A 24,888-nucleotide genomic window follows, 5' to 3' on the forward strand; every position below is an offset into this window, starting at 1 on the left:
TCCATGCTGGTAACTTTCTGTCAGAAATGATCAAGGAGAGAGGAGCCTAGTGGACAAAAGCTGTTTAGCGAAAAAATGCATATGTTTTTACAGTTCTTTGAAGCAGACATAGAGCAGTTCATTATCTGAAACTTCTAAGCAGTGTATCTTCAGCAGGTGGAAAGGCATTCCCCAAACTTCCATACTTGAAATGCTCACATGAATTGCAAGAACTAGAAAGCTGGACAATAAGGAAACACCCAAGATACAGCTGTTGATGTGAACAAAGTGTTTTACAAACAGGGACGTTAAATGCCTCTGCTAAAGTCAAGTTGAAAGGAAGCTGTCTAAAATACACAGGCCATTGCTGTGCTGAACAATAATTACTCATTCATTTCTCTTGTTGGCAATACATCGGTGGCATTTAAATTCAAGGAAGCCGAATGCTCAGTAGAGCCTGTTGTTCTGTTTCATATCTGGGTAGTTCATTTTGGGAGAAAGCCTGCACATGATGTATGATTAATAATCCCTTGTTGAGAATGTGTCCTGGAGAGCTGGTGACCCTCTTAGAGAAAGACTTTTTGTTTGCTGTATCTAAAGGCTTAGGTCTTGGGCAAGATAATGGCCTGCTGAGGCTTATTGAGTCTCTCTCCTAGAAAATTTGAGCAGACACCGCAAGTGTGGCAGTGGTTATAACCCTAAAGTAAAGAGTTATGTTAGGAGGTTTCCTAATAATCAGCTTGTCACAGACTGCAGCTTAAGGCCATGGAGAGTTGAGGAGCTAAATTCATTTTTTTTCCCATTCTATAACCACAACACCTGGACCACTCCTAACAAAAATAAAGAAGAAAGTTCCCTAAGAGCATTTAATTTCCATTCCATATTCAAATTTCTCCAACTTTTTCCAAAGGTCTTGACAGCCGGTTTTGGTTCCCAGGCAGAGTGTGATTGATCATCCCACATGGCTGTTGATTTATCTCTAATGTCCTTATAAATCTTCAGCAACACCTCCAACACTGCCCCCTGTCCCTGCTTTAATTATTCTAAACTGAAATTATTATTATTATTATTATTATTATTATTATTATTATTGAGATGATTGTAGAGTCACATATTACATGTAAGAAATAATACAGAGAGATCCTGGTTATACCTTACCCAGTTTCAGAAATACTATGTTACAAAACTGGAGGATTCTATCATAACCAGGATATTGATACAATCCACTAAGCTTATTCAGATTTCCCTATTTTAACTTGTACCTGTGTGTGTGTGTGTGTGTGTGTGTGTGTGTTTTGGTTGTGTACCTATATTCATTTTTAAATAGTCATTTCGGCTAAAACGTATGGAGTGCCTGCTATCTGCCTGGCACTGTTCTAAGTGCTTTGCATGTGTAATCTCATTCAGTACTCACTAAGTACAGTTCTTAACCCCACTTTACAGACGGGAAAGGCTGAATGACTCGGCAGTGGCAGAGAAGGGCCAATTTACTTGACTGTCATGCCACGTGTATCATAATTTCAGAGCACTTCTTTGTACACTACGTACAACCTCGTGGAACTAGACTGTTACAAGGGGAACGAGCCTGGGAATATGCTTCTAAAATAGCCATACGATCACTGCCCCTCATAGCAGATTTTTAGGACTGTGAAAGTATTCCGTATAATACTCTGTGGTGGATACATGACATAATGTACTCGTCAAACCCCTAAAACCATACAACACAGAAAGTGAACACCAAGTAGACTTTAGTTCATAATAATGTATCAGTATTCATGTCTGTTGTAACAAATGTACCACACTACTGCAATATGTTAATAATAGGAAAATGGGGGGAGGAAGAAGTACATGGGAACTCTTTGGACCTTTACTTAATTTTTCTGTAAACTCAACACAGCTCTAAAAAAGAAAGTCTATTGATTTAAAATACAGTTTTTAGAAAGTCGATGGCTCTTTCCGATGGACTCAACAAAGTAAGTGAAAATACTTTATTGTTGGAAGTCTCCAAACTGTGGTCATTGAGTCTTTTATATTTCACCAGCTGCCTTATGTTATCTGAAGTGGCAGGAAAATAGTGACAAAAACTCAGGCACTTAGAGGGTGCCCTGGGGATACGGGTGGCTTTTTCTCCCTTCCACATCTTCCCCCTGCACCAACCTCAGCCCCTGAGCAGAACAAGGGCGGACAGAATAATGTGTCTGCAATTCCCATCCATTCCCGGGCCCTGTGGAATTTGAACTACTGCTTCCTGCATTGTCACTTGAACATTAAATCTTAAATGTCAAAATATTCCTCAAGGAAGAGGGAGGACTTCACCATGGTATCCCCAGATCTCTTTTCCATACTCTTTTTTGGGAGCTCTGAAAGAAAATTTTGCTACTGCTTTCAAAAATACTGTTTTTATGTTCCTGTGGAAATTCACAAAGGGAATATTATATTTAATCCTTACCACAAGCAGAAATAGTTATTTCTGGTGGAAATAATATTAGACAGGACTATCATGGAAAATATTATCTAAACTTTCATATGGCATAAGATACTTATCCTGCACCTCAAAAGGATTGTACATGTAGAGCAATCAGGAAAATTGCCGGTGACTGCCCACTCTGGAACTTGTTCCTTTGACAAACATGCTATGCTCTCAGGCAAACTGTACCACCACATATTATCATATAAAACCAGAGAGACAAATTAATCTTAGCAGCTATTTGGAGGAAGATATCTGAACATGCCTCACCCTCCTCTGCCCCAAATCACAATCCAATATTAACTCATAATCTGTTTCATCGTCTTTGGTAATTGTACCCTTTGAAGACAATCTATGAATATGCATATGGCCTTTAGGCACTTGAGTTGCCATTTCATTCAATTAACAGATAATTAAAAATGCTTCATGTGAGTACCTTCCCCCACCCCCCCCACCTTTCTTTTATCACCGAAGAGTGATGACCTGCAGGAAGTGGTCCACATCCATGGCAGATGCCGGGTGTCTCAGAGGCAGACACAGCCAACTTCCTTCTATCTTTCTTTGTCACTTGACCCTCTAGATTTGGGATTTAATGATCTGCTATTGTCCCTTAACTTGTCAACTAGTTCCCATAGGACTAGTCATGAGATCTTCCCAAAGTGTCAGTGTGTGCTAGAGTCATTTTCATGTAGAGTTCATGCGTGGATTATTTTCACAGGAAACAAGGAGTAAATCATATTTATGGCTAAACTGGTGGTGATATATATCCCTTTATAGACACTGTAACCAGCCTTTTTTGCACTCATCAATAGGAGGAAATGGGCATAACTAGCCTCAAGAAATAAAACCTGACTTGACAGAATAATCAAATAAATGTATTTTAAGAGATTTCTTTGTTCTATAACAACCAAGAGGGAGGATGTTAAACTATGATAATATACAACCCTCAAATCTCAATGACTCCATCCAGGTTTAGTTCTCATTCGTGCAACATGTCCAACATGGGTCGGCAGGGGTCTTTGCCCACTTTGGTCTCCCAGGGAGCTAGGATGACAGAGGCCGCATGCTAACTCATGATTCCATAATCACTTAAATAGGAAAAAGGAAGTTTGCAGTTGAGCACCACCAATTAAATGCTTCCACTTGGAAGTGACTTGTGTCACTTCCACTCACATTTTATTGGCTGAAGCAAGTCAGTGGGGCAGGAAATTGCCATCTTAACAGGGGTCCAGAAGGAGGAAAACCAGAATATTTGTGAATAGTTCTAATTATTACCATACTGCCTATTTCCTGTGACTGACACATAGGAGTTTAAGAATACAGTGTACTTTGGTGACATTTGAGAATTTAGCATTGAGTGTTTCAACTACATGTGAGTGACCCCGAAGGTCTAGGACAAGCTCTAACATCATATGAGGGAGCAATTCAGCCAATGACTTAGCTTTGTGGTTCTCTATTTGTTGTTACAGTCACTGTAATTCAAGGAAGGTGATTAAAACTGTATCTCTTATAAGCATACTTGGTTGTCCTTTATGAAAACTTTTATTGTTTTAGGAACTAAAAAAGTCTTTGTCTTCCTCTGAAGTGTTGGTATGTTTCCAGTTGTAAATCAGTTAGAATCTGTTGATTTTGCACAGAATCAGGTCACAAACTTTGAATTAACCCCAATAGCTAATATGTTTTCGTATTTGCCTTTAAACTTGTTTTCTCCTTTGTAATTAATTTTAAATAAGGGCATTATATTTGTCCTTGTTATAAACGATCCCAGGCCTTTTGGTGAAAGAGATTGGGAATGAATTTTTTTTGAAAACAAAACTAAACTAAACAAAACCCCGTCACTTTGTTCAGAAACAATACTTTTCCTGGAATTAGTACTGTTGGTAGAGTCCTATGTATGTAAATAAAGCACCAGCAACAGGGGAAATCCATTTGTTGATAATACAAAGGACAAAACATAAGTATATTATGATTCTCAGAACTAGCTCTTACTAGTGGGAAGGATACCTTGCTTCCCACATGTTTTCCATCTGCCAAAAATTCTGCCACAGGTATATACAACCTATTTATTTTATTATTAGAGATTAGGCTTGAATATAATATTTCTTGTAGGAGTAACATTATGACTTAAACTTACATTAAAAACTATGTGATGATCTTGAAGAGAGGGGACCTCCTAGGGGTAGAGAGGGAATTGCTATAGATGAGAGGATATCCAGAAGATTAAACTTTCATGGTAATATCTTATTTATTGCAGTTGTGATGTGGATGCAAGAATGATAAAGGATTCATGTCTATAATGTTTTGGATTTTGTGTATTTCTTAAGAGTTTTTTTAAGTGGATGATTACCTTCAGAGTCTCTCCTAAGACTCATTTTTTAAACAAGTAAGCTCTTAAAACAGGGAAATTAAGGAGGAGGGAAGGGATGGAAAAGATCATGGAAAAGACTGAGTCTTTTAACGACAGATTTCTCAGAATTGAGGAGGCTGAGAGCAAGAAGGGACTTTAGGGGCCCACAAGTGGAAGCCCTTCTTTTTAGAAGAGTTAATCTGTTTGAGATCATGTAGCCAGTGGAGCTGTTGGAGGACACGGGAGTAAGAATCTCAAATCCAGAACTCCCGACTTCAGTCTGTGCTCAGCATTACACAACTTCTTTGAGTTTCCTTTTTGTTTAGTCGCTGGTAGCATCAAATTTCATTTTTGTGACAAAAGATCATCTGTGAGTTAGAAGTATACCTCAAAATGATATTTATTGGCAAACTGGAGGAAGTATCTTAAACCAGGATGCTAATGGACAATGATTCAGATAACCACCATGGCCAAAAAGAAAAAGTCACTGAAGATATAAATGCAATTGGTTACCTAGAAGAAGCAAAGCAATGTAGGAAGAAGAGCATCATATCAGGAAGTATGACAGAAATGCCACTTAAAAGGACTGTGTCCTTTCCACTGACAAGAATGTTACTAAAGCTCATTGTCCAGGTGCAGAGTCTAAAGGGTGAAAGAAGCAGAGATCTTTCAGAGGCTTAATAGAATAGGCACAAAAGTTGAAGAGAAAAAATGAGATGCAAAGAGGAAAATTAGAATCTCACCTAGGGAAGCAAAAATTGTTGACAGCTGAATAATAATATTATATCATATGGAAGGATGTTATATGGGGAAACTTAGATTTTCTTCAGTTTGTAGATGCCTGTCTGTAGATAGAATATGAAAATGTCTTTGGCATCAAAAAGGACTTAGACTTGAGAGAAAAAAAAATCTTAACACTTTAGACATTAGAATGATCTCCAAAAAGGGCCAGCTGCTTTTCCTGTTCTGGAGATAGCTATAAAGGAATAAATTCTTCATATCTTGCTGATTTAGATGCAGTCCAGCCCAATCTAAGAATTACTTCTGGTCTACAAATGTAACAAGGAACCACGTTTCTGGTAAGAGCTAACCCTAACTGACTTGATTCTCAACATCCTAATTTCAGATTCTAGGAAACCTAGACTCAAAACTGGGGAAGGATAACTCCCTGGGATCACTTGGGCCAAGGGCTGTACCTGCAGTACTTGCAAGAACACTTGAGTCCCTCGGGTTATCAGCCAACCGTCATTGGCAGAGAACTCACTTTAATGTAAAAGGAAGCACTTATCTAGCTTAGTATTCCAAGAAACTTAAGAACAGCTGCAACTTGGCTGGGAATCTTGTTTATCTTTTTAATTGTGTATATATGCCCAGAGGCTCTCCAGTGGCTCTAAATATAAAGAATAAATAGTGTGCAGGAATTCAGTAATTAAGAGTCTCCTGTTGTTTCCTGTGTGGTAATTTTCACAGAGACCACCATGATAATTTACTCACTTGAGGCCGAGACAGAAAGGAAGTGCCAGGAAAAAAGTCAGAAGGAATTAGCAATTTAGGAGGCACATTTCATAATCAGACCTGCATATGTTGGGTTTTGAGCAAACTCAAGGCTACCTTGAGTATAGGGATGGAAAAATCACTTCTTCAGAATGAATGTCTTTCTTTATAAAATTGATTCTGCCTTTTAAAGATTTTATTTATTTGACAGAGAGAGACACAGTGAGAGAGGGAACACAAGCAGGGGCAGAGGGAGAGGGAGAAGCAGACTCCCCGCGGAGCAGGGAGCCCGATGCGGGGCTCGATCCCAGGACTCTGGGATCATGACCTGAGCCGAAGGCAGACGCTTAACGACTGAGCCACCCAGACGCCCCTGATTCTGCCTTTTAAATGAGTCTTGTTTCTAACCTCACAATGATTTCTTAGTGGTACCTCCATTTGATGTGGCTCTGTTCACTGAGAAGTGTTTAGATTGGTGCGTTCAAATTTGAATGTGCAGATGAATCATTTTGTTAAAATGCAGCTTCTGATTCAGTAGGTCTACGGAGGGGCCTGAGATTCTGCATTTCTAACAAGGGCCTCGGAAGTGCTGATGCTGCTGGTGGTCTGGTAATGATGCTTTGAGTAGCAAGGCTTTAGATAACTTCTAAACTCATCTGGCAGTTGCTATTTTAGATTTTACAAGACACTCTCTGAAAAAATTAAATTAAATTAGATTAAATTAAGCCCAGGCAACAGGAAGCTACGATGATTTTCAATGCTAAATGGTTATGTCTCTTCAGGGCAAGAAGGGAGCTTTTGCAAGTTGAGACCTCAAGAGCAAGCTGGCAGACAAAGCAGTGCCAGGCAAGCCTCTAGCCTGTGGAGGAAGTAGGGCTCAGCCCAAATCACCATGCCCAAGGGGTTATGGCAAACTTAGGGCTAATCAAGGCCATTTTTCATAACAAAGAGTTAGTCTGGTTGACAGGGTCCAGCAATAACCACAATTGAGCCAAGAGGCAGTGATTTTGTTCCAAAGGTGTCAATCTCTATCGAAACTGGTTTCGTGTGTGTTGGGAGGGGAAGAGACAAAGTCCAGGCTTGAGATGGTAGCTGGGCCCGGTCAAACAGGCTGAGGCCTTGTAAGCAGTGTGACTACCACAGAGAAGAACTATACCAGGGCAGAAATCCAGTTAATCAGAATGAATGGACATACAGGTTGAGGGTTAGGAAGAAAGTCGGGTGGGATCAGCGGCTCATCCAAGAGACACTAGATGCTGGGATTAGGGCAGCAAAGCTAATTTCATGCCCCTGAAGCTCAGCCGTTAATGCACTATCGCACCTATTCCCAGTGACCTCAGGAATTGGGTGAGATTTAGCCTTCAGACAAGAAGTCTTCAATACTTGGAGCTAAGTGGTGCTTTGAGAAAGGAAGGTGTGAAGCTGCTTACTGGATGCTAGGAACCATGCAAGGTGCTTAGTACATACTGCTTATGTACGATTAAAGATTTTTTTCTCTGGGAAGAGAGGAGAATGTGTTGTAATCCTTTGAAGAGTTACTAGTCAAGTGGGAGAGGCAAACATTGGCATAAATAATTACAAGTTCTCAAAGCCGCCTAGATGAAAGGGGAAGCTTAAATGCGGAGCTGTCTGTGGCCTTCATACACTTGACTAAAGGCTATGCATTCAAATGATTAGCAAGAACAATTGTTAAATAGCATGAGGAGGAGGAGGACTATTGCCATTAAAGAAAGTTTGCTTTAGACTTGGGGGTTGGAGGGTGGGGATACCCTTGCAAAAAATGCAAGCATTAACCTCAAGATTATGACAAAAGCAAGTCCAAGAAAAATACTGTTCCTTCTCATACGAAATATGAAATCACCTTCTCCTCTGTGAGAATAACCAAACTGGTGAGGAGCTATTTTGGATGATCTCTGCCCCCATCACTTAACCTCATTTGGCTTCTTATTGCCTTTTAAATTGCCTTGTCAAATCTCACTGGAGAAGCAGACCTATTTATTCTCTTTATTCAAGAGTTCACAGAAACTGTCTTGCAAAATGTTAACTTTAATATATTGGGAAGATAGGTAAATAAAAGTCCAAATAACTATAAAAGATGACTCTTTTAAATAAAGCACGGTAGTGGAAGCATCAGTAAGTATTTGGTTGAACCTGGTTGCCATGCTGTGTGAAGTCAGCAGGGTCCAGATGGCTCTCGTGATGATCGCTGTAGCCATACATCTAGAAAATCTATGAAGCTGATTTCTATCATGAGAAGGCTGTTTACCTGTCAAAATAACCCCATCCTTCAATTATACCAGAGAGGGAATTCTTTCCATCTACTTTTGGCCACATTGCATTCTCAGGGCATAGATTCAGGCCAGAAACCCTAAGCTAACAATATTTTATGGGGCATTTGATGGCCCAACACTCAAATATTTCCCTCACTGGTATCTGAAATTTCACTTGTTATATCTGCCTTCATTTAGTTGGTTTGCCTTGTGCAACATCGCTGTCCTGAAATGCTTCCTTTCTCCTAAGCACTGTTTGCAACTAGAACAGGCTAATGTTGATGTCTCACGCAATTAACAATTTTCTGAATGCTAGCCATGCCTTAGATGAGATACCTGAGTCAAAAGGGAAAAATATGACACATGATTTTCTTTCGTAGAAGAGGAAGCTTCTAGGGGCACCTGGGCCATCGATTAAGCATCAGACTTTGGCTCGGGTCATGATCTCGGGGTCCTGGGATTGAGCCCTGTGACAGAATCCTCGATGAGCAGGGAGTCTGCTTGTCCCTCTGCCCCTGCCCCCGCTCATGCTCTCTCTCACTCTCCCTCCCTCAAATAAAAAAATGAAAAAAAAAAAAAAGAGGAAACTCTAAGAATGTTATTTGTTTTATATTATTCAGGGTTCTGTAGAGAATCAGAACCAATATATATATAGTGGGCGCCTGGGTGGCTCAGTTGGTTAAGCAACTGCCTTCGGCTCAGGTCATGATCCTGGAGTCCCGGGATCGAGTCCCGCATCGGGCTCCCTGCTTGGCAGGGAGTCTGCTTCTCCCTCTGACCCTCCTCCCTCTCATGCTCTCTGTCTCTCATTCTCTCTCAAATAAATAAATAAAATCTTTAAAAAAAAAAAAAAGAACCAATATATATATAGAACCTATATAATATATATGTATAATATGCAATATATATTATATATTTTGAGAGATATATATCTCATGAGCTATTTATTTTAAGGAATTGGCTCAAGCAGTCGTGGGGTCTGGCAAATCAAAAATCTGTAGGACAAGCTGTTAGGCAGAAAACTCAGGTTAAGAGTCATTGTTTCCATCTTGAGTCTGAAATCAGCACGGCAGACCAGTCAGGCTGGTGACTCAGGCACAGTTTCTATGTTGCAGTCTTCAGACTGAATTCCTTCTTCTTTGGGAAATCTATGTTTGATGGTAAGGCCTTCAACTGGATGAGGCCCACCCACATGGTGGAGAGTATTCTACTTTACTCAAATTTTACCAATTTAGATGTTAATCACATCTAAAAAATACTTTCTGCCCAGCAACATTTAGGCTGGTGTTTGGCCAAATAACCAGGCATGATAGCTTAGTCAAATTGACACATAAAATTAACCATCATAATTGTATTGTATAGAACATTGAACTAAACTTTATTTCCAAAAACTAAAACCATCTAAATACTTCCCAATTTTTTATCAATCATTGCTTGGACTAGCCCTGGATTTTACCTCCAGGCTTGACTAGATCACACATTTCTAACTCACCCTAAGCAGCCCAAGGAAGCTAGATTACACCTCTAGTCCTGTGCTACTGGTCTGGAGCTAGGAAATTTCACCACCTCCCCCAGGCATGGAAGGAAGAACTGATCACCACACCTCTGTACATTTTTGTGAAGTATCTATTAGCTCCTCTCTGTCTTTGGGTTCATTCATCTATTTTTAATAAAATTCCATTAGCTCACACTTTACACATGAACTGTTATAAACTCTTTATAATATTAACTCATTAATCCTTATAACCCATGAGGCTGATACTGCTATGATCTCCATTTTTTTTTTCATGAATTTAAGTAACTGGTTTAAAATCACAGGGTCAGTTGCTGGCCCTTAACCATTCTCTTAATTATTAGGCAATCTTTATATTAAGAAAGAGGTTTTGTGGGGCGCCTGGGTGGCTCAGTCTGTTGGGCGTCTGCCTTCGGCTCAGGTCATGATCCCAGGGTGCTGGGATCGAGCTCCAAGTCAGGCTCTGTGCTCAGTGGGGAGTCTGTATGAGATTCTCCCTCTCCCCTCGCCCCTACTCACGCTCTCTCTCACATAAATAAATCTTTAAAAATAAAAAATAAAATAAACGCAGTTTAATTGCCTCTTTCTCAATTGAATCAGTTCAGTTTAAAAATAGCTACACTACACTTGGGATACTTTCTGCCTGATTCTTGTAACCCTAAAAATTTTTTATGAGTTACTCTCATAGATTTTTCAAAAATCCTATCCACGTAGTGACCACAGAGACTTAGTGACTTTGGAGAGAATGACCATGGGTTTCAGTCAACACTATCCCTATCCCAACACTATCATATCACAGACATGACTAGAGAATTAAGCCCAGTGATTGTTCTACATACACATAAGAAGCATCTACATCATGGCTGTGGGTTTTTTGGTTACAAGAATGTGATCCTGCAAGTCATCACCATTATAAATCAAGTCAGGCTACAATAGAACATTTCATCTAAAGGTAAGTTATCATGGTGGAAGGCAACTATGATATGCCATGTTGTGGAATCAGATTCTTGATTTTAAAAATATGCTTACAATCAAATTGAATCAGCTTAGCAGAAAAATAATTATAAAGATTGAAAATTCCCCATTCCTCCAAGCCCTTTTTTTTTTTTTTTGGTTTGTTAGTAAACTGATGTTGAAGAGACACTTTCTCCCCTGAAGGAGACTGCTGTCTCAACTGATAAATCATACAAGCTCCAGTGAATGTATGTCATCACCCTCAGGAATGACAGGTCTATCTTTGTCACTCTTGTGGGATTTGAGCATTGATGCTGTAAGAGAACTTGACTAGTAACCTTCACCTGGACCTTCCAAACTCTGCACGTTAACTCCTTGATAAAGGCTAATATTTTCACAGGTTGACAGGGTTGGGAGAAGCGGGTCACTGAGCACTTTGACACTTTTAAGTCAGTTTATAGTAACTTGATGAAAAACGTTAGGTTTTGCTGTACTTGGCAATCACTGGGACAAATGACAAGAAAATGAATAGATGCGACCCTCAGAACGCATTTGGCTTCATTCTCTCAGATATGTGCATACGAGGGCAGTTTATACAAGGTCTGGTTTGACTAAAAGGACACACCATTGATGTTCTCTGAGTTTCGATGGAATGCCTTTCACTTTATATTGGGTTTTTAATTCTAAAGCTAGTTAGCCACTTCCGGGTGTATCGTATCAGTGAGGTAGATGCATTAGGGCAGTGAATAGGAAGAAGCAATCTATTCCCCTTATTCTGTGCAAAATTTAAGACAAAGCTAAATTTTACTAAAGACAGATCCATACTCAGAGGAAAGGACAATTCTTAAAAGCCCACTGTATTTATATCCAAATGTTTGAAAATAGATCTATTTAGATTCTATCCAGGTGTATGGTTTCAGGTCTTTCTGGTGTGCTCAATTCTTCTCCTGCTCTCAATGTCATTTTGGTTTAAAAATACACTACCTTTACATCCTATGACCAAAAGCCTTGGAACACCACGAAAATGGCAATTTACGTTATATTTCATGCATCCAACAAATGCCGATTTCAAGAGACTACACAAACAGGATTCTTTTGAGTTGTTTTATTGATGACAGAAACAAGTGCATAATTAAAGATCTGATGAGGAATCTGCAAACAATAAAGAATGTGTCTATTGCCAGCAAAATACAATTATTCCAGGTCCTTTAGACACTACAAATATAGAGTTCTTTCACACCAGAAGGTTCATGTGTGACAAAGCCATTTTAGGAGGTTTAATTGTGCTTCTACAAAACCTTCAAAGAGTGAGGTAGTTTCCTTTACCCACGTTGTTCTCCACATTTCCACTACACTTTCAATGATCTTGAGTCCTTTCACATATCCTGTAAACAACTTTTCCAGAAGGCCAAGCCTTATTTACAAAGTGTTTCTTTCTACTTGATTTTTCTTAAAGAGAATTTCAAGAATTACTACACAACTAGAGAAATTTGAGAGACTCAATGGCTGGGCTTTTTCATTGCAATTAGATTTAGATGCAAGAGAACACATTCTAAAAATTCCATAGTTAAGCTGATATTCTCCTGTTTCTATCTGTAAACTCTGATTTAAAAACTACTTCCTCAAACTACTTATTTTCTCTCAGCCACCATTACCAAGTAAGTGCAAATTCTTCACAACAGTGGGTTAGGCTCTGTTTATTAGCTACTTGAGTCCACTACAGAACCATCATTCATTCTCAAAAGTCACCAGGGAAACATCTGCAGAATTTATAGATACTTACAGATTAGCCAGCTTATTTCTAAGACCTCATTCAAAATCTACTTATAGCCATACACTTGAGAGAATTCCTGCACTCTTCAAAAACTTATCAATGAAGTAAAAATTGAGGCAGATATTTGCATTCCTGCACTAACCCTGAGGATGACTTTAATGACCACTGTGAAATCAACTTGGGGAAACTGCAGCATGATTTTAGTTTAAAGACTAAATGTCAATATTCAACTAATTTCCAAGTCAGTTAACCTTCACCAAGGAAAAGGGGATGGTGGTAAATTGTATTTCTAAGGGGGGCACGGGGTGGGGCAAAAGTCACAATCTACTCCTTGTCACTTATTTTTTCAGCCTCAAGAAGCTTCACAAATCTTAAATGTTGAAGAAATGACACAATAGACCTTACAGACTATTGCAATTATAAAATAAAGTCTTACCTAAATTTGTAGTAAAGTGTTTTCCATGTAACAAGACTATCAGATTATTACGTCAAGATCAAGGCTTAATTCGAATGTCCGATGCACTGACCACTCTGTTTAGCCCCTTCCTAATCGGCACTATTTGTATTTGGCACCTATGTTGAAAGCTAACGGTGCCTACGGCTGGCAGGATAAGGAAAAGGCTTCTCTGGACAACACAGAAGCAAGTTTGATTTTTTTCCCCTCTATTCCTTCCTCTACCTTCAGTTGTTCTTCTTCTGACATCTCTAATTAAAAGTTTCTTTCCCTATAATTTAATAATGGGCAACAAGGAACCTAGCCATTGTGAAGTGGATGTGCAGAGAAATCTGTCAATGAAACTGTATTTCAATTCATTCTCATACCACAGCTTATCGTCAATTCTTACCATCCCAGCAGTGGATTCTGTAAGCTGGACATTATGCAACTCAAGTTTCAGACCTTATTAGTAGGGTCTACAGTGTTATGAAAAATTCAGCTCCAGACAGAATATGATTACTTAAGACTTCAGTCACTGTATCCAGCAGATTTTAAAGACTGCTTCATTTCTAATACCGAATTTCATGCCTTTACCATTCACTAAAGCAAATATATTTACTTATATCTGATCCCAGGGAATTATTTACCCACAAATGCTATTATATCCTGTTGCCTTTTTTCTAATCAAGCCCCCCAAATTAATATCTGAGAAGTCTTGTCATAGAGTATGTATGCTGGAGAGAAAAATCACTTTCTTCTACCTTTGAATTATTTAAAATGTGTTTTGGCAATGATGAATACGATAATCTCGTTGCAATACTTTAAAAGGCCTTTCTTTTAAAACCTCAAACCATGAAAAATCATTGTTATATTAGTCTTCCATCTGATTTTTCTGAGTAGCTGGATCCATCATTTTCAAGCTAACACTCTAAACAGTTTGATTCATTATATTTTCCAGAAAAACGCACCCTAAGAACATTTTAGTTCAATAATACCTGACTTTGAGTTTAAGATCAACAAGGATGCTGTAATTTAAGGTGATCTTTTGTTAGATGAACTATGACAAGTTAACATTGCTCCAAAGAATGTAGTTAACAAATATACTAGGTAGGCTGGCAGTAAGTAGTAAATCAAGAGGGAATTCACACCATGTAGACAGTGGCTGAATAACCTCTAAATACTAACCCCACTGAGTAGTTTTGCACTAGAAGGAAGGAAGGAATGAAAAAAGGAACAAATTTCCTTAAAAAAATGAGATGACAATATTCATTGTAACTTCTTGATAAGAGATGTGTTCTGGCTGTCAGATCTCATCATCTAATTACATTAAATATTTCCCTTTTCATCTAAAAATTTGCTTATGTAGTAGAGTATCAACTCCATGAATATAATGTCTATGTACTATTTATTTTCTAAAACTAACTTCCTAATCCCTACTGCTAGTTATGTTAGATACAAATTTGTGGGTACTCAACATTTACCAAATTAAATGACAAAGTGAACTCTAATCTTTATGACCTTTGTCATAGGTAATGCTTACCGAAAAGCTGGTACTCTTTGTCTCCTTTGGGGGGAGACATCTGGAAAACAGGTGAACAAATCCTACTTGTGGTAAAACAAAGTGACAGGTGTTATAAAGTGTCCACTAAAACTATTTGTGAGCATTACTATTTATAACCTAAGTTTCTGCATATCCACATAAGAAATCCACATTACAAAGAATTCTTGGATCACATTTAGCATCAGAACATGAAGTAGGGAATCCTTACAATGGTTCTCTAACCCCTAAGCCCTTTGCTTTTAGTCCATCTGATGAAAACTGATTGCCCTAAATATTTTAGAAAAGATAAAGTGAACAAGTGTTGTCATTTTCTGCTTAAAATACATTTTCCCAATCATAATGGTAAACTGAACATATACTTTTAAACAGGAACTTTTTAAGGAAAAAGAATACAGTGACTGAGCGCTGAGTGGGAAAGGGGAGAATAAGTAAACTTACTGGCAGCTGATTTTATAGCACATCACCCCTAAAGTGGAGGGAGCTGATTCTGCCACCTTAGTAAAAAGGCTCCTACAATTCTTTTGACCAAGATATACTCATTAATTGCCTCAAGCGTTTAAGACTGCTGATGTGAGGAAAGCAAGACCCCTTGTTTAGGTACAATTACATCAAGCAATAAAATGGATACGATGAAGAATTTTAACCTATGGCGTCTAACGTAGGCTTCCCCTAACTCCAGGAGGGCTGACCCTGCATGTCATGTAGGTGGTGTTACGCTGTGCTTTCTTGCTGCTACCGTCGGTGACCTTTTTTTTTTTCTTATGGTAATATTTTGAGAAAAGAATAGAGGGTATTTACCGAGTAGAAAAAAAAACATGATTCCCTAACAATTTTTCTCTTCCCTTATTTCTCTTTCCCTTTCACTCTTCCTTTGTACTTTTGAAAGCAAAGGTAAAAACAGGTATTAGTTTATTCATTCCTGCCAGTGGCAGGTCCTAGAGAACATGCTGCGCACTCCTGCAGCTGATGCTTCTTTTGGGCATCATGAACGGAATCCTTAATAAATGACTGTAACCGAGAAAATTTCTAATAGCCAGTATCTTTAGGAAATGCCCAAGTTTTGTTTATGTCTGAACACTTGATTTTAAAATCCTGGTTTCTACCCATGTGTTTAGGAAAAAGCTGACAAACTTGGTCTGAAATGTAAAAACTGAAAAAAAAAGTGGGAGGAAGAGAACATGCAAAATAAGTTAATCATTATCATTCTAAGTGCCACCAGTTCTGTTTATATTCATGCACATGTGAATTGTTGAATCTCATTTGATCAACCCAATTAAACATTAAATAATTGCAGCCAATTATGCAAATATCAGCAACAATATTAATTTGTTGATCTTTTTGAGCAGATTAGCCTCACATGTTCCTAATGCTAGACTATCTTACGCCATAAATGATCAATTAGTGTTAGGATAACTAAGTCTTGAAGAATGGATAATTGCCTAGTTATAATGTGTCACTCTTGCTGTATTAATCCACTGCAATTAAACAAATAGTGCACAAGGAAAAAAGATGTGCAGATGTTCCTTTTAAATCTATTTAACAAGTTAGTGTCAAGGTCAATTTTCTGTCTTACTACTTAAAAGAGAATGGCAGATTGTGTTCTCTGTTTTAGGAGACCTCCCCCAGTTTTTTAAAATGTATATCCTTAGTTTTCACTCCATCTGGTAGAAAGGGCTTAAAATGCTCTTAAGGTTTGATCAAAGAAATCACAGAGACATAATGTCAAGATATATTGTTCTCTAACTTCTACAACGGACATGTGTTGCCATACTAAATTTAGAGATGCAAAGTATAAAATGTATTTATGGCAAACAAATGATTTCCGTTTCTCATAGAAACGTGAGTCTAGTTATTAAGTGCTACTTGACAGGTTAGAATTACCTTTAAGTCTTTTCTAGACTACTATATTAAAAACGAGGTCACGGGATTTAGCCAAGGCAAATGCACACCCTTAGAATACTACTTGGTGAATGTGTGTAGAGGACAGTTAAAGTACTTGAGGCCTGAAAAGAACAGACTCTTCCAAGACTTCAGATCACCAATTAAAAGCCCCCTAAGAGATATTTTTACTATTCCTTTTCATCTTATACTTCCCTAATTTTCATTTTACCATCCCTATCTAACAGGACCCTATGGTCAAAAGTCTTGGAAAAGAATCAAAGCCCCATTTGCTATGTGCTGCTAAATGCCTTAAGGAAATTTTTCTAACACATCAAACTTTTAGAATGTTTTTTTTCCTTGCTCTGAAAAGAGAATGAAATATGATCAGCAAGATGAAAGTTATTAGACCTGAGGGAAACCAAAATATAATGTCTGAGAGTTGACCTTCCAAGGGTAAATGTTTTCTAGCAAGATCTGACTTTCCCCTAGATAAACCAGGATTCAATTTTAACTCACAGCTCCTAAATGAGGAAAATAACATCTAGAATTGCTCTCCCTGTATCCTAACCACGTGATCATCCAATCCCCATTCAAAAGAAATGAACGCCTACAAAAGCAAAGTATACCCCTTTGCTTTCTACCAAAAAGCTAGATATGAGGATTTATTTTGTATTTAACACTTAACAAATGTCATTTCCATTTGGTTGGTATGATATCACGACCTCACTAGAGCTGTTATTTCAATTCCAAGACAGTCTTTAAATACAAAATAATCCCTCCAACAAGCTATGCCTTTGAGTATCTCTAATGACTTAGCAGTCCCTGGAAAATAAAGACAATATGAGGTACATGTGCACAATGTCAGAATCAACCACAAATTCTAATAAAGAGGTTTCATAATATAGAAACAAAGGTGGTACACTTCTATAGAAGCTAAATGATCATTCATTATTTAATGAGTATCTGTTATGTGCCAGGCAGGGGGCTACAAAGATGTCTAAGGCACAAGACCCTCAGTCTTGTATTAGAGCCTGGCAAACCGCCAATTACAATACACTGCAGAAAGGACAATGGTGGAAATGTGCACAGGTCTTGCTGATGCACAAGGAGAACTTGGAGCAGACCGTGACAACATCAAGAAGAAGGGGAGAGATTTACCTTAAGATGGACATGGGGCGGGGGGGAGGGCCTGCAAAAAAAAATGTGAAGGGAAGAAAACCAGTTTTTCAAAGTCTTAATGATAAAAAACCAAAACAAAACCCAACCATTTTCTGAAGATGAAGATACATCACAGGAAATGTTACCTATGACATTTACTCAGATCAGTTTTCAAACACAAACTCATTTGGTTGAGGAGACTATAACTTAAGCTAAGGAATAAACAAACACTTCTGTATCTGAGTAAAGTATTAAGGGAGGCACTAAGATTATTGAGGAAAATTCTATGCTATATGGCTTACATGATCATCTTTCCAAGAGAAGGTAAAGTAAGCTTCTACTACCAAGTTTACAAAATAGCACTTGATTGCAATTCATTTTCTCTGGCATGAAGAAACAATCACCCCGGTAACACTGATAATACAAACTACATTATGCACAACTAAAAACAGGTAGCTAAAGAAATCTATCATAATTCAACTGCAACGGTCTGTCTCAACAGCACACAGGTGATATCCTGTATTTTCCATTCAGGACACTATGATTGTCCAGTCGCTCTCTTCTCTTCCGTACTACAACAAAAAAAGCAAGAAAACATATTTAAGTGCAAAAGCTAACAGTGGAGGAATCGCTTCTAAACTCAGTAATACAACCAACATTGTACAAAAGGTATGCTCCTGTTTTGAACATTAAAAGCATATTCACATTAAAAATACGATTAGAGAGAAAGAATCAAATACCTGGAAAGAATCACAAATTTCATAATTATGGTTGAACTCAAATTTATAGCTGGTATAGGTCTTGAAGTACTGCCTTTTTATTGCCATTCTGTATTTAGCTTCTGCTGTCCAAATAAAGTAACTGAGTTAAATTTAATTATTGTCATCTTTACTCTAAAGAAGTAATGTTCAAAGTGTATCCCCCAGACCAGGAGCATCCGCATCACTAGGCAACTTGTTTCAAGTGCAAATTCTCAAGCCCTAGCGCAGACTTCAATGAATCAGGAAAGTCTGGGGATGGGTCCAGGCAACCATGCCTCAGCCAACACTTCCGGGTGATTGTGACGTTAAGGTTGAGAGTCACTGCTCTAACAGCCCCCTTCTCAAGAGTGTTTTGTGTTTGTGGACAAAAATATTAAATGGACAAGCCCTGTGGCTCTGAACAGCAACTCTGTTCTCTAAAGTTGTTCTGTGATGTTAGCATCCCAATTTTTCTTATTCTTTCAAAAGTTATGGAACTACATCATAATCAGAATTTGATTATTTGCATCAAGTGATTCACTTTTACCAACCAGAATTTTCATACTTAAAACTGAATTAAATGAAATAAAGATATTCCAGATGTCAGAAGTAGAAAGCTAGTTTTGATTCATTCATTCATTCATTCAACAAACATCTCTGTGTGTAAATGAGCTCTCACTCTTTGAGCAAGTACTGCATGTTAAGGCCATGGTGCCAAGTGCTTTACAGACTCATTACTAAATTTATCCTCACGGTAACCCCAGATAGTAGGTGCCACTATCAATCTCACTTTATGGATGAGAAAACTGTATTAGGGAGATTAAAAAACTTACTCAGGCAATTAGTAAATGGTAGAGCCCAGACTCTAGCCAAAGGTCTCTCTCACACCAAATTACATGTTCTTTGCTACTATCTGTAATTCCTGCCACGTGTTCACATAGCCATGTGTGTGGAGACAGACTTGGAACATATCTCCCCTACCACCCAGAGCAGCATGCCATTATGTCTGCCACCATGTGCTTGCCTAAATCACTCAGATGATGTCCCCCTTTCAGTCTTAATAGAACTTCAGTTGAAATTCATACAAAACATACAAAGTTCTGAATTGGAAAGAACTTTAATGATCATCTAAAATGTAGGGGATTCGGGGCACCTGGCTCAGTCAGTAGAGCATGTGACTCTTAATCTCAGGGTCGTAAGCCCCATGTTGGTTGTAGAGATAACTTGAAAGTGAAACCTTTAAAAATAAATAAATAAAATGCAGGGGATGAGTCAAATAGTGGGGCTCTGGATTTTTATTTCAGAACAATTCCACTTTGATTGGTTTTGTATATTGAGATTCCAGGAAAGATTTCTTTTGTATAAAGTTCTGCTCCTTCAAAATCTAGTGTGGGGTGCCTGGGTGACTCAGTCAGTTAAGCATCTGACTCTTGATTTCGGCTCAGGTCATGATCTCAGGGTTGTGGGATTGAGCCCCGCATCAGGCTCTGTGCTCAGTGCGGGAGTCTTGTGTTCCCCTCTCCCTCTGCTCCTCTCCCACTCACACTCAACACTCTCCTCTCTCTCTTCCTCTCTCACAAATAAATAAAAATAAAATCTTTAAAAAAAAATAATCAAGGGGCGCCAGGGTGGCTCAGTCAGTTAAGCGTCTTCCTTCGGCTCAGGCCATGATCCCGGGGTCCTGGGATCAAGCGCCGCATCGGGCTCCCTGTTCATTGTGAGGCCTGCTTCTCCCTCTCCCTCTGCCTGCCATTTCCCCTGCTTGTGCTCTCTCTCTCTCAAATAAATAAAATCTTTAAAAAAAAAAATTTTTTTAAAAATCAAATGTGAAGAGCAATGAACTTTTTAAGCCAAGCTTCTCATTTTACATATAGGGACATTAAGGCTCTAGAAAACTCTTAATCATAAGCCCAGAGCTCTTGCCTCTGTTTGATGCCATTTCTCCTATGTGACACTGTCCATGTGCTGTGTGCCTCTTAAAGAGCTTTAAAGACCTCAGAGAGCAGAATCTATCAAAATTGGTTAAAAAATACTGGGAGCCAAGAAGGGGTCTACTTACGACCTTCAGGTTTATAGAAAAAGGAGAATGAAGGAAGCCCAATGACTATAAGTGACTTGCTGAATCCATACCAGAAAGAGTTGTCTAAAGAGTGTGGCTTCCCACTATAACTACAGTTGTTGATTCATGATGAATGCTGGATAAAACATTCCCAAATTCTGCTTGATTTATGTATGGTGCTGACATGACTTAAGCTAAGATCAAAATATGTGTTTTATTTCTCGTGCCTGGATTCCCATTAATACATTAGACACTTATGCCATTAATAACAATTGAGTGTCATCACACTGACATTTTAGCAGATCTACATTATTGTGATTCACGCCCACCATAATTTCATCTTGAATCTCATCAGTTAAAGTAAATTTGCTTCCAATTAGTTGTTTTAGTTTTATAAACAGTCAAAAATCAATTTTGGTTACAATGACAGTCATAGGCCATCTAAGAACCTGCATAACATATATTAAGATTTACCCCTCGCATCCTGTAATTTATGCTTTTATGTAAAATTATAGCATTCTGAGATGCATCCAAGAGATGTGATAATACAGGTCATTTATAATACCTACACCTAGGCAGTTAGCAATCAAACTTTTCATTTGGATGATAGATAATTCGATTTAATTTTTCAAAGCAAAATAATTCAAAAGCAGAGATGACAGATTTTAGTAGAAATAGAAATTATCTTCTTTCCTCAGGAGCAGGTGTCCAGAGGAGGGGAAAGAACAATGTCTGCCTGGGCGAGGCTGTCCTTATCCCATCGTCAGGGTGATTACAAAACCACAGCAGCAGGCCCACACCTTCAGCATTTGGCAGGTGCACTCTAAGTCACATTGACTTGATGTTGTTCACTGGAATCAAAGACAAAGTTAAAGCAACATGGCAGATCAGACTGAGCCAGTGGTGTGATACTCTGAGCCTAACAGTGTGATGTAGAGAAATTTCACCTTTCCTGAATTCCAGGAAGAACGCTACACCAAAACATGAATAATGACAAGTTCATTACTTCCCATTCAATGCACATATGGCAAATAATTTTACATGGCCTTTGCTAAAATGCCTTTTACCTTCAGCAGAAAGATCTTAGCAACATAAAGGGCAATCTACGTGTCATGCATTTACTCTATATGATGCCAATAAAAATATAATCAGTGCTGCCCACCAGGTAACAATTTGTTATTCTTGTTCTAAATCCTATTCAATGGCCTGCAAAGCTCTGTAATCCTGTAATGTGGAGAAGTGTATAATTAGGGAACAAGGAGGGGCTGGGAAGTTGGTCAAGGGACTGTGTCATCAAGGCAATCTGGCAATGTTCACTTAGTATGCACACAAAGAGAAGGATAACTCAGGACATCAGCAGGGGAAAGTGGTGGGGCTCTTTAACTTATGTAACTAAAAGCCATCAAGCGGTTCCACTGAAAACAAGAAAAATGCAAGACTACTAATGGTCATTTATTCTCACAAAGCTGTAGCCACTAGTGGGGAAAACAGATTTTTGAAAGAAATTCCATCTGGTGGCCTGCAATCAATACAGATCCTGCTCCTAGCTCACTGGGATTTCCTTTCCCTAACCTACTCAGGACCTCTCAAGTCTCTGCAATCACTACTTCCCACTTTCTAAAACCTCAACAGCAGCACTGCTACTTACACAAACATACTGTCCTGATATCTGAGGCCTGGATTCCAGCTTTTATCTGATCCTGATAGCAGTCTTGGTATGTGTATTTCACTTTTTTTTTTAAGTGAAAAATCAGGTCCTCTGAAAGTTTTCTTGCAAAGTAATTTGACGTTATTCAAGACCTTCCTCCCACCTCTCCTCAGAATGTGTTAATATACAAGAGCAACACGTTTCTGTTCTTCAGTATTTGCCTGGTATATCCCTCACTTATTCATTCCTTTTTTATTTATGCAAGAAACATCACTGAGTACATACTAGAGCCCAGGCCCTGCACTGAATATTGGGGTTACGAGAAGGGAATAAAACAATCCTTACATTCAAACAACCTGGAACAAAGATAAGTGTGTGACTAAATACAATTTAAAGGCCATATGTGATCATTCCAGGTGCTATGGAAGCTGGAGGAAGAACTAGCATTTGAATGAATGAATAGGTGTTTGTACTGGGGGAAAGGGATGTTGTTCAAAAGAGATTTTAAAGGTTCCTCAAGGAGATATGCCTTGAAGGACAACCAATAACTTCTCAAGTGGGAAAACTATAGAAGGTACAGAAAGGCAGGAAGAAGCAACAGAGAGCAGAGCATATTGGAGAACAGAGAAGACCCCAAATGGCAGGCACATAGGTTAATATGATGGTGAGTAATCAGATTAGCAAAGAGGAATGGGAGAGAAAAGAAACATTGGCAATATGGTCAATGTTCTCCAAGTTTCAGTTTGGTTAAGTAACATAAACGTGTTTTTGTTTGTGGCTTAAAAAAAGAAAAAAAGAGACTGTCATTTGAAATGCTCCCCTCCTAAGAGGTATTTGTAGGGCAATCTAAAACCCATGGAATTATATGGAAAATTAGCCAAACGGAATGAATGCTTAACCTCAGAGGTTCTTACTCAGATACAGAAATACACAAGTTAAATGAAAAGCAAATCTGTGGTTAAGAAGGAATTTCCCCCCCAGGTCACAGTGGCAAGAATCTTGAGGGTTTTTTGGTTGTTGTCTCTCTCCTCTTCTTCAATTTACCAGAGCACTTTGTAGGAAATATCCATGTTTCCATGTAATGTCAAAGAGATCAAACGTAAAACATGATGCAATTCTATGCTTTTCTCCTCAACAATCGCTTAAGTTATTTTTCTTGGAGAGAAACAGATACCCATAGCTTCGTTGACAGCACCAATTTGCCATCTTGTAAGAGAGTAATTTTGAAACTTTAGGTTCCATGCCCACAGGCATAAAATAATTGAAAAAGGATGTGGTCTTAGATTCTGAATGGATGGTCCTTTGTTACTTAACAATTTGGACGGGAGTTGGTCCTTCTGGTTTGTGGTTTAATTCAGAATCATGTATCCTGTGACTATCCCTTTGTTTCCTTGTTCCTAGGGAGCTCTGAATGTATCACTAATTTTCAGTGTTACTACCATTATACTTTACTACCTAGGGTAAAAAGAGAAATTATTAATTTCTTCTTAGCTACAGGCACTATAGAGACTATATACAGGTAAGACGAGAATATTGTTTCTTCTCATTCTCTGCTTCATATATATCTTTTATTTTTAAACATATTCATGTGGTCTCACATTTAAGTTGAATATTTATTTTGTCTTTCTATAGCTTTGACATCTCTAATTTTTTTTATCCCTTTTATCACTATTATATCACCAGCACCTAGAACAGCTTCTTGCATACTGTTTGTGCTCCACACACATATTTATTGAATGAATTAGTCAAAAACATTCCTTGCAGTCCTAATCTTACTTTAAAAACACTCTGAGAACTTTTGTATTGGCTTGCCACCTTGCCCCGAAAATACGTCTTTGGGCTTCTCTTCTATTTATACTTTCGGGTTCTGATGCATATATTTTGTCACTATCTGCCTGGGGATGACACGCATTTCTGCTTTGGCCGGTCTTAGCCAAAGCTAAGATGATGATTATGTCCATCAAACACCTCTACTTAGATCTTTCTTCCGATTCAAATTTAATACAGTTTGATTTTTCCCCTCAGCCTAGTCGACTTCTATTCCTTTTCTTCTAATCCTTTACAACCGAATCAAATTAAGTATAAATTTTCTTATTTTATCTAATCTCTAAGAGGTGACTCTGAAATCTCTTGTTTTGTGTATTGACTTTCAATAGAATGAAACATTCTCTTCTCTCTTCTGTACAACTTGTTCCAGAAATTTTTCCAAAGTGATCTTTTCTTATCACAATAACGACATACCCCCTTCCCCTTAAAAATCTTTCAACTTCTGTTTTGGATAAAGGCTTTCATAATCTAGCCAATTATATATTTTTGTTCTATTTACGCTTTTTATTTGACCAAAACACTAATAACTTACTACTTTCATCAGATTTACTCAGATAACTGTAAAAAAAATTAAGATGACTAAAACATCCCAATATTTTTCATTAAAGTTTTACTTAATTTATTCCAAATTGTTTCTATGTACAAAACAACTCAGTAAATTATGTCTTCTAATATTAAGAAATTCCTTTATTTTGTTTACGGAAGATTCCTTTATAGAAAGCCTTCACTGAAGAGGGGAAGATCGATAGTTCATTGATTCAAAAACCACAATCATTCTTA

General features: G+C 38.2%; 1 protein-coding gene across 3 annotated transcripts in view; it reads right to left on the reverse strand.

The window, feature by feature from the left end:
- Positions 1 to 15,659: 15,659 nt before the first annotated feature.
- BCAT1 (branched chain amino acid transaminase 1) overlaps positions 15,660 to 24,888 on the reverse strand; it is a 68,613-nt gene continuing 59,384 nt past the window's right edge. For 2 of the 3 annotated variants that reach the window (XM_032432648.1, XM_032432650.1), the window contains exon 11: positions 15,660 to 18,406. In XM_032432648.1, the coding sequence (XP_032288539.1) occupies positions 18,365 to 18,406 (42 nt within the window). In that variant the 3' untranslated portion in view covers positions 15,660 to 18,364. Of the gene's footprint in view, positions 18,407 to 20,348; positions 21,485 to 24,888 lie in introns of those variants that run through there. The other variant, XM_032432649.1, reaches the window with a different exon arrangement.

Source organism: Phoca vitulina, unplaced genomic scaffold, assembly GCF_004348235.1.
Source record: "Phoca vitulina isolate PV1807 unplaced genomic scaffold, GSC_HSeal_1.0 scaffold49, whole genome shotgun sequence".
Classification (NCBI taxonomy): Eukaryota; Metazoa; Chordata; class Mammalia; order Carnivora; family Phocidae; genus Phoca; species Phoca vitulina.